This window comes from Asterias rubens, chromosome 12 (assembly GCF_902459465.1).
Source record: "Asterias rubens chromosome 12, eAstRub1.3, whole genome shotgun sequence".
Classification (NCBI taxonomy): domain Eukaryota; kingdom Metazoa; phylum Echinodermata; class Asteroidea; order Forcipulatida; family Asteriidae; genus Asterias; species Asterias rubens.
In genome coordinates this window covers 10056840-10068180 of record NC_047073.1, presented here as the reverse complement: position 1 = coordinate 10068180, position 11341 = coordinate 10056840, and the positions used below count along the sequence as shown (strand labels likewise).

Genomic DNA, 11341 nt, shown 5'->3' with positions numbered 1-11341 from the left:
GGTGCTGCCTGTTAGGTGGTTTTGTTGGGAGACAAGAACCAAATTCAGCCACTATTGTTGACCCCAGAAATGCGTATACATGTACATAATTATTACGTTCATCTTTACGGTATCGGTTTCGTCAACACACAGCTTAAAAGACGACCAATCTATAGGAACTCCATCTATAGGCCCTATACCCGAAGTAGAGACTGAAGCGAGTACAGAGTGGATAGGTCGTGGGAGAATTTCGACTTGATATCGGCGCAGTTTTATACTCTGCATGCCCGGCGATACCCGTGAGGTCGTTCTCGAAACCTTTCTTGGATTTTAAAGTCTTGAGAACTGTTGTGGATTGTTTCCTATAGTACTGTTTGGAAAAAGGAATACTGCAGAACTTTTCATCGTTTTGACTTGAGAAAAAACGTGGTAGTTTAAAAATGACTTCATGAACACGAGCATTTCCCCTGCCAGGATCTTAATTTCTCCAGGATTGAACATAAAAGTGGATATTCTATAATGTTTTTGGGTCTGTAATGCCACATTGAAGACTGCGTTTGAAGTCGTCAGCCATTGGCTTTAATCACCATGACGACTGGTATAAGTGAAAAAGGTAAGAATGACTTCGACTTGTTAGTTCCTTTCCGTCAATAGAAATGTAGGTCATAATTATAAAGGCTTACATTACAACAAAATTACGAGTTTACTGTAACCGAGGGAGGGTAAGAATGGCCGCAAGGCGCCGAAAAAGGCATGCTATACTATGTTTAAAATAACCCAGTATGTAAATACACATTATTTGTAAAAGCAGTTTTCTAAATAGTGACACGATATTAGTCGCCTCGTATGAGTTTATAAATATAGTTAAAGACCCTAACCCGGTCGCACTAAATAGTGCGACCCCAATAACCATCCTTAGCTGGTTTAGTTACTGTTTTGATTATGACCACTTTAAAGCTCCTGCATTTTTTAAATGAAATTTCTTAGTCTTTAAATGAAAAGATTTTTTGTTTTTTTTTTGGTAACCGTTTTGTTGATTTAATCCTATATTATATAAATATAGGTAGGCCTAAACACATTAAAATTAAACCTGTTTTTGAGATATCGCAAAAAACCCATAGCAATTATGTCCACGTTATAGGAACAATAAACTGGAATACACAATCTATGAGACTTTACTGTCAGTGTCAGCTGTCAGTAACGCTTCTAAGATTCAAATTTTGTTGGGAATGGGATACAAATATACATCCAGCTTGTCTATAACCACTCATAGTGAAATGATTCACACACAAAACATGCTCTTTAGTATCGAAAGCTGCTGTACTTGTAACCTCCATGTTTTAGCCAACTAGTTGTTTCCATTAATTTTAAGAGTGATTACCAAACTTGTCCCTTACCTATTGTGTTAATATCAAAACACGCGGCTATACGTCTACCCAATGGAGCTGCCTCCATGATCTACCATGGTCTATACCACGACAAATCTGAAAGCATGGTATGAATGCACCATGGAGGAAGAAAATTAGTAGCACAACTCCATAATAATATATGCACCGTACCTATCCATATCAATATTCGATAATTAGATTTGCCAATTATTACGAATTGCTTTTCCCTTTGAACACACTGGTGATTAAACAAAGTGATTACGGCTTCTAAAATGTGATCACTGCTAATTAGCAATTTACCAGATACAATTATTATTTATTTACACGAACAAGCTGCTTCTTAAAACATGGCCACCTGTTGCTAGGTAACGCCCATGACTGCCCTGTCGAGGTCATAGAGGAGAGAGAATAGAATAAGGTGGCCTAATCCCGTGATTACAAGAGCACAAAACCTCCTCAGGAATTCTTTGTTGATCGGCTCATAAAAGGCAGATGCAACGAGATGCAACGGATGTGTTGTTCAATGATGTAACACCAGAGCACGAATCTCCCAATTGCAATTGATGTTGTGCACAGATTGTTTGCTGAATGCAAACACAACTTATGTGACACCTGTGTAAGCCAATTTGCTTGTATGATTATAGAATGTTGGTGCAGGCCCGGCCCATGTCCACTATTTTGACAGCCAGATTTGTATGATCATGGAGATAAAAACTTCCATGGTATGATGGTCACTGACTGCTATGGAAATGCATTATCAGTATTTGCATGGCGCCAAACCAATATACCAAGCTAGAGACGTTCCCATACATCACACTATACCCTTGACAGAAGCAACCCCCCCCCCCCCCCCACGAACCCCAAAAGAAGACGCAATGCAGGGGGGGGGGGACACACACACACACTTTTTTCTTCTGCAGTTTAGAATTGCATCCTCAAAATGTTTCTTATTTTTGGTTTAAGGATTCCCTTTTTGAATCGATTTAGAAGAAGAAGAAAAAAATCCCCAATTTCGTCGTGCAGAAAGAAAAAAATTGCTAGGGGAGTATCACTGTGGCCCAACACAAAACGCCAAAAGTGGACAGGACTATTAATTTTGGTTTTTACCCATTAATCGATGCTTGTTAAACTTTCCCGAATGTTACATGCATATAACTCGGGTTTCACAGGCATATACCCGAGTAATGCTTTTGAAATTTGTTCACATGGACTCTTGAACACACATCGGTGTATGCCCCGATGTAATTTTGTTTTAAAGAAACCCATCCTCGACCTGCGTGTTGCTTCAAACCGAGTCATATTTGCGACCATGACCCTCAAATTAAAATGAACCGCTGACATTTAAAATTAAGAGATTGATTATAATTCAACCAACCGAAATATCTTTATAGTTTACATCAACATCGTACAGCCAACACAAGGTCATTATCACTGTGGACCAAAAGGCCCCTTGTTTTAATCATGCTGCTGTTCGTTGAATTATTCATGTAATGGAGCTGGGTCGGGTTGGGTCTCTTCGTACCTTGACCACTGTGTATACCCTGACGCACGAAATTAAAGGAACACGTTGCCTTGGATCGGACGAGTTGGTCTGTAAAAAAGCGTTTGTAACCGTTTTTTTTTAAATGCATTGGTTGGAAAGATGTTTTAAAAACTTGACTCCCATAAACGCGGTCGGCCATCATAAATGGCCGACCGTGTTAGTCGACGAGATAAAACCGTGCAACTTCGAGGCATGTTTGTGTGGATCACTGTATTCTACTTTTACATCATCTTTCCACCCATATGCATTTTATAACAAACGGTTACAAACGCTTTTCAAAGACCAACTCGACCGATCCAAGGCAAGTGTTCCTTTAATGACTCGGCTGACTACGAAATGACTACGAAATGACCAACTTTGCCGAATGAAGTGACCCGAAGGTATATCATAGGGAAGTTAATACGTCATCCTAGTTTTACTTTTCTTAAAAGATCCCTTCTTTAAAACAAACTTAGACTTGTGGACAAGTCGAATACAGGATACAAGTGTCAGCTCAACGGCTGTTTTACATTAGGCATGTTTCTTCAAAATTAGAATAAAGTATACTAACGGCCATTAAAGGAATGTTGGAGATTTTAAAGGCAGTGGACACTATTGGTAATTACTTGAAATAATTATTAGCATAAAACCTTTCTTGGTAATGAGTAATGGGGAGAGGTTGATGGTATAAAACATTGTGAGAAAAGGCTCCCTATGAAGTAATGTAGTTTTCGAGAAAGAAGTAATTTTCCACAAAATTGATTTCGAGACCTCACATTTAGAATTTGAGGTCTCGAAATCAAGCATCTGAAAGCACACAACTTCGTGTGACAAGGGTGTTTTTTCTTTCATTATTATCTCGCAACTTGGACGACCGATTGAGCTCAAATTTTCACAGGTTTGTTATTTTATGCAAAGGTTGAGATACACCAACTGTGAGGGTTAGTCTTTGACAATGTGTCCAGTGTCTTTAAAGAAAAGAAAAACAGAAAAGACAAAAGTTGTCTTAAAAGCCGGCCGTCTGACGGATGAAATGTTCTGTTTTTTCCCACAGATACCACCGATGCCACCTGTGCTCAATGTGATGATGCTGCCGCCAAGTTCTACAGCGTACAGGGTGAAGAGAAAACACTCCTCTGCTCAAGCGAATGTCATGAGACATTCTACGAAAAACACGTAAGTGGCAGACATTTCCGTTGTCAACGGACAAGCTTTTTTTCCCGTGTAAAAACTTCAGTAAGATAATTCCAATAATAGCCTTTTTGAAGTATGGCGGACAGTAAGAAGCCTACTGTTTTGTTTTGGTGTAGACGAACAAATTGACCCAAACCTAACAGTGCCCTGGGATATTGTCCATATTTAGCAAAAGGGCTAATTGAAGACACCAAGTGTCGTCACTAAATTCCAGCCCCATTGAGTGGTTGGCCGACAATAACATGTTATGCTCTGTTTTCGAATTGCTCTCACATGTATAGTCCATTGAGTGATTGGCTGAGTATTTTTCTTTGCAGCCTGGCGAATCCAAACCAATGTTAATTGAACTTGAAGAGGGGAGTGATCAAGGAAAAGATGATACTGAGGTAAGAACACTTTCTTAGATGACACATTGTTTTTTATCTGCATTAAGTTATTACAGTGTTTTGATATAACTTTTCGTGTTCTGTTCGGCATGTTTAGGAGGAACTGAGCCCGGTATTCAAAGCGTGCCACCGTGGGGAGGAGAATCTCATGAACCTCCAATCGCAGTTCCAGATGTACGGTGAGAGCCCAAACCAGAAGAACTCAAAGGGCCAAACCTTGCTGACGTACGCCATTGCTAAAGGTGACGTCAGAACGCTTGACATGCTGCTATTGGCTGGTGCGGAGATTGATGCGCAAGATGGCGACGGGAATACTGCGCTGATTTTGGCAGCACGTCTCGAGTCGGAACAGAAGGTAACGACATTGGACAAAGTTATCACGAAAGTCATGTTTCAAAATGGCTGCTATAAACCAAAATTAGTAACAAGTTAGGTTATGGCTATAATTGAATCCCTGGTACCACAAAAGTGCCGTTGTCGCATGCAATTATGTCCTCCATGCAATACTATCCGGAGGATAGTTGCCATAGAGCTCCAGGTTGGTGATGTGATCCCTCCAGGAGACATTCTGTGCCATACGTAGCATCCTGGTGTAGCAACCATTGATAGATTTGGGCATCGCCTTGTTTAGAGTCCAAGACTCACACCCATACAGCAGGATGGTTTCTATTGCACTGAAATCCATCTTGTTAACAAACTGTCCTACAATGTTGCAATAAGTAAAGATGATGCAACTATGACGTGTTATTTTTAAAAGTATTATCATAAATGTTTCACTAATACATTTTATTTCTGTAAAAGGTGGAGTTTTTGTTGAAAAAGGGAGCGAAAACAACAGTTGAAGACTTTGAAGGAAAAATGGCCTTGCATAGAGCAGAACAAAACAAGGTAAATTACCACAAATTTACAAGAAAGTTTTTTTTCCAAATTTATATTAGTATTTACACATGTATGTAATTATTACCAGGGTTTATTTATTTTAATATAAATTAATATAAACTTTTTATTTAGTTTAATATTTTACTTTCTTCTGTTTTCAGGAAACAAAATGTGTAGAATTGCTCCTAGAGAAAGATCCGTCTCTTGTACATAAGACGGACAGTCATCAGCAAACGGTCGTGCATCTTGTAGCAGGCGAGGTATAAGAAACTTCTAGAAGGAAGTATAACAATTCGTTTTTGAAGATTCTTTTCAAAGATATGAGTTTACTTTATAATAAGAGTCAGGTTGGAGTGACACAGTGTCATTCTTTCTCTGCACGTTTTCCAATAAAACTTTAAGTTTAATGATTAATTTTCTTCCAAAGGGGAACGAGGTGATCCTTCGCTATCTCTTGGAACACGATGGCAAGAAGGACGAGGTGGATAACGTTGGTCGAACCCCGCTACACTGGGCTGTCATCCAGGGGGTGGTAAGTTGATATCAAGTTAAAAAAAAATATCAAGATTTTACAAAACTTTGGACATCACATTTGTCCGTTTATTCTAATGCAAATCCACTGCCAGCCAATTCTGAATATTTCTTTTGAAATAAAAGTTAAACCGACAGCCCCTCAAAGTTTCATACCCATCACCACAATACAAAAATATTTTCCATGACAGTATTCAATTTATTTCGATATTGGACATTTCGATGTGGAATGTAGACATTCACTGTACAAGCATAATGTTCAATGCCCATATCAAAAAAGCATTACATGTATTGATATTTGCTGTGTACAAAGCTATTATAGCCAATGTACAATATCACACTTTTTATACTGTCATAAATATTCGGGATTTGTTTATATTGAAGACTTGCTTTTTTTTCTGCATACAGAAATGCACCGTTGAAATCTTAATGGAAGGAGAGGGCGAGAACGCCATCGATGTTAAAGACAAGTTCGGGTTCTATCCAATCCACTACGCAGTACAGATCAACCGACCAGACATCGCAAGGGTACTCGTACACAGTGTAAGCACACAGAACCAAACCTCCGTCTTGGTTTCAAACATTAAACCTCTGAAAGGTGTTCATCAGACAACTCGTCAGTCCGACAACTCAGCCGTTCGGACAACTCGACGGTTGAGACGACCGTTCGGACAAATTGAGACAACTCATGTCTCAACCGTCGAGTTGTCTCAGCCGTTTAGTTGTCCGAATGGTCGAGTTGTCCGACGGACGAGTTGTCTGACATCCCTTTGAGCGAGCACTCATCTCCTAATATCTACCGTTGATTTTTTTGTTCTTTCTTCTCTTTAGGGATGCAATCTTGGTCTTGTTGACTTTCCCAGTAGGACACCATTTTGAAAGAGCACTGTATCTCCCAATATCTATAGCGTTGACTGCCTTCTCGTTTGGTTTTATATTATTTTCAACATGTTTAATTTTGTTAGCAATGATTTCATACCCTATAAGTTTATTCCTCCATGTTTTTGGTTCTTTCTCTCAGGGATGCAATCTTGGTATATATGGACTTAGGGGATAGGACACCATTTGAAAGAGCTCACATCTTCCAATATCAAACGTTGATTGCCATGGTTTGGTTTTTATCATTTCTACATGTTTTATTTTGTTTTTCAATTTCATTTTATCCCAGTTTATGCTTCCATGTTTTTGGTTCTTTCTCCTAGGGATGCAATCTTGGTCTTGTCGACTTTCCTGGTAGGACACCATTCGTCTACGCAGCCTCATGTGGTTACATGGAAATATGTGAAATCCTACTGGAAGGGAAGATGGAGATAGATGCTTCTGAAGGCGACGTATGTATCTTACTCACCCCGAGGCAACGAATGCGATTGCCTGCATGCCTCTTGCATTACCTTGATGCCCTTGAAGTGCCCGAGTATAAATTTACAATTTCCTCAGAGGGTGCCCTTTACCAAGGAGCAAATGCATTGGTGCCCTTGCCCTATCAAAAACGAAGCATTCAGGCCTGCTTACTTTTATAGCCATTATTTGAATTGGCTGCTATACGGCTGTATACGATTGCTGTAAAGGGTGGTGAGCTGACTATCGAAATTTCACTAGCTGTTTCCAATTAAATCACTGGGTCTGTTAAACCACAGTGCCTGTCGACTTGTCAGGGGACCAGTCTAGCAACTTCTGTATTAACGCTGTAAGCAATTGCCTCTGGGGACATTCTGGTGAGGCGCACATCGTTTACTGATACAGGAATATTTTTGATGTCAATTTAATAGTTTATGTTCAGAGTCATTGCTTGCGTTTGCAAACAAATAATGTACTTCAAACAACAATTTTTTTTCAGGGATGGACTGCGTTACACTTCGCCGCATCAAAGGGAAACAGCGACCTCTGCCGGCTGCTTCTCAGCAAAGTGACAAACATCGACCCAACCAATAGGAATCTGAACACACCTCTTCATCTTGCCACAGCCAATGAGCACAAAGAAGTTGTTGAAATTCTCATGAATAATTCATCGAAAGGCGTAGGAATGAAAGATGAGGATGGCAGGTACATAATTGTGTTACTCGATTGCTTTCTATAAAAATCTTTATTGAAAGGACACGACTATGAAAAATAAACACAATATAGAAACTGTTGGACACTCGATGAGGCCTACAAATGATTAAAGTGAATGTAATTATGAAAGTTTGTAATGTGAAAAACAGGGAAGGTTGTGAATTCATTGGAAGTGATTCAATTTTTTTGGTGCTTTCGTTCCGAGGTTTAATATAAAGTAAGTTTTGCAACGGAGATAACGAGTATTGTTTATCCTACATTATCTGTGCTCAGTATACTTTCCCGAGTTCTGTAAAGAAAAGAACGAGTGATTTGCTTGTGGATTTTTTCACAGAACTTAGGAAAGTACTGAGTATACAGTGCTTAATAATACACATCAGTGCAAGGGTAAGTACAAGAGAGATTTGGTAGATTGTTTGCATTGTTTGAAAGTTCTAATTGATTCGTTTCTGTTTCTTTATTCCAGAACACCGGTCCACAATGCAGCTGAATGTGACTATCTAGAAGTCCTTAAAATTCTCGTGAAGTCCCTCGAAAAACCACAAAAATCAGAGCAGGGAACAGAAAGCAAAAAAGACGGACACCAAAGGTAAAACTACAACTATTCAAGTTTTTTTTTTCCGGAAGAGGAATTTAATTAAAAGTGTTCACAGACTTGGTAGAGCTGACTAAATAGTCTCAGAAGGTGTTTTGTGTGATTAACCATACATGAAATAAAGCCAGTGTCAACACCACACATTGTCCATTGTTTGGTTGTAACAACCGAATTAAGTTTTTGCTTTTGCGTTTTTGTTTTTGTTTGTAGGTTTTCAGACACAGTTTTGTCGAATATAACTTCATTATATTGTATGACTTTCAGTAGGCTTTCAGGCTAATTTGTTTTATCCTTACCAATCCTGCATAAGAAACTCATTGAAGGCTGCTCAATCACTCAACAAGTAACATTTTAAATTCCCATTACTAAAGCTTTTCGTAAGGCATTTCCTAAATTGCCTTCATCATTTATTTTGTTTGTTTACAGCGAAGAAAATGTGCTGGACATCAGGGATAATGACAATCATACCTCACTCTACCTCGCAGCCTCACGTGAATACAAACAATGCTGTGAGGTTCTATTGGAACGAGGTTCGAGCGTAGATGAGGAGACCCGACCATACCTCATCACGATGGGGCTCATTGAGGAACCAAAAGAAGAGGTACAAGAGGAAGAGGAGGAGGAGGAGGAGGTTAAGGAGGATGAGGTTGCCACTGTACAGGAGGAAGAGGGAGCAATGACTGCGAGGGAGAGGTACGCCTCCAGTGTGACCCCGCCCACTGAAGATCCTCCAATCGATCTGGGTAAAACTACGCCTTTATTTTCTCTTTAGTTATAGCTTCTTGAATTATAATGCTTAATACAAGATAGACATTGTGGGGTAAATTTTTTCAGGTAGGAAGTGTATATATGGGGAGTTGTGACACTGTTGGGTATTGTATAACAAGAAACATGAACGAAAGGGAAGCATGGACAACGTCTTGGGAAAGCCCACAATGTCGCTCCACTAAACAAGTCTGGTGTGAATTCTAAATGGAGTAATTGAGCATGGTTGTTGTATGTCAGATTTGTTTGGGTTAATTTCTGCAAGTCATTGTCCGTTTGGCGTATCTCTGTCTGTCCATAGGCTGACTATTACAAGCCTCGGTTTATCAAATCAGCCTCCATATGGTTTATATTTTTGTTGACTTAGTTTCCAAGCAATAACTCAGTCTGTTATGTTTTTCGTAACCCTAAATGGAAATAAGGTATAAATTGAATTGAATTTATATTTTTCTTCTAAAGCTCCGGAGACCGACGCCGAGGCTGTGGCCAACAATTCTCGACACATTCAGGAGGACAAAGTCATGTCGGCTCGGTCTAGCTCAAACTCCTGGAAGTCCAATGCTAAATATGACAGCTGGATGAAATTTATGGAAAAGCAAAAAATAAATAAAGACAAAATGCGTCGAAAGTAAGTCAAACAATTTTCTACTATAAAAACCTCCGGTTTAGAATTGATCCGGATCCCTTATAGGGCCTGACCCAGTTTCTGGGTTAGTGGGTCAGATATGACCCAAAATATGTGTCAAAATGACCCATTAGGAGTCAAACTGACGCAGATGTGAGTTATAAATCCCGTTAAAAAAAATATGGGTCACGCAAAGGGTCAGGCCCCTTGTGAACTGTGGAATCAAGGTCAATTCTGACCCGAAGAATTGTTTTTTTATTTGATTAAGTTTGGTTGGTTACAAAGAGTTTTTAATCATTAAAAGAAGTACAGGTATGTGCCAATTATTTTGTCACCAAAAACTTATATCTTTATGTATTTATTATTTTTATTTGCTCAGAAAAGAATACACATTTGTGCTTTTATGTAATCAGGGAAAGTTAGAAAAGTGTCCTAAAAGTTGACAAATATTATTTTCTCATTTTGATAGGTACCGCACCATACCACAGTTTATGGGGTCACCCTACCTCCAGCCTCAAGTTGACTGCAAGGTGTTCAGAAGATATCTGATTGGCCATCGGACGGCGCATGATATATACAGTAGTGATGATGCAATCAATCATAAGTGGATTTACAACAATAAGTCCAAAAAGCCACGTTCGCGAGGAAGTAGTTCCGAGAAGTCGGAATGGAATGAGAGATTTTATAAATCAGAGTAAAACAAATGGTTGTACATTTCACAACGTGTACATTTATTTTTTAAATTGTATTGTATTTTTGCAAGCTCAAAATATTAACCGAGTCTGTAGGTCGGTGTACATGTAGGCCTACTTAAGTTTTGATAATGCCTTAAAAAAATGGGTAATTTTGATTTTTTTTTTTAAATGCTATACTTGATAAAAAGATTTTGATCTGGATAAATATTCTCAACGCTCTTATAAAAAAAATAGCCGAACGAGAAGATGATGAGCAACATTTGCGAAATTGTTGAATATGTTGAATCTGCAAAGATCACCTGCAGGCGCCTTTTGGAGAATCAATGTTCATGGTGTCCTTTTGTGGATGCTTCGGCCAGAGATGCGGTTCGCTGGTTTCCGCAGTCACCTGCTGGTTAACCATAAGGCTATGGATCCGATGTTCACTGGTGATGATTGTTATTAATAGATGTTAACATCTATTATATAGATGTTAACATCTATTATATCGGTGCGGTACCCGCTGCCAAAACATAGGATTCGAACTGCCTCTAGCTACCGGGCAACCTCGGTAGTCTAGTTGGTAAGACACTGCTCTAGAATTGCAAGGGTCGTGGGTTCGAATCCCACCCGAGTAACATGCCTGTGATATTTTTTCACAGGACTCGGGTATACAGTGCTAACACACAACGGTGTATGGGTAAAAACCAAAATTAATTTGATTGTTATTGTTTTCTCAATAATTAGACCC

The 11341-nt window shown here is 39.1% G+C and overlaps 1 protein-coding gene across 1 annotated transcript; it reads left to right on the top strand.

Annotated features, from left to right (window-relative positions):
* Window positions 1-11098, top strand: LOC117297867 (inversin-like). Its single transcript, XM_033781036.1, has 14 exons — window positions 1-592; window positions 3944-4065; window positions 4401-4469; window positions 4567-4824; window positions 5271-5357; window positions 5510-5608; window positions 5776-5880; window positions 6288-6422; window positions 7082-7210; window positions 7717-7922; window positions 8398-8520; window positions 8953-9269; window positions 9751-9919; window positions 10386-11098. Exons 1-14 carry the CDS (start codon window positions 568-570, stop codon window positions 10612-10614), a joined length of 2073 nt encoding a protein of 690 aa, XP_033636927.1. The 5' UTR covers window positions 1-567; the 3' UTR covers window positions 10615-11098.
* The last annotated feature ends 243 nt before the right edge of the window (window positions 11099-11341 follow it).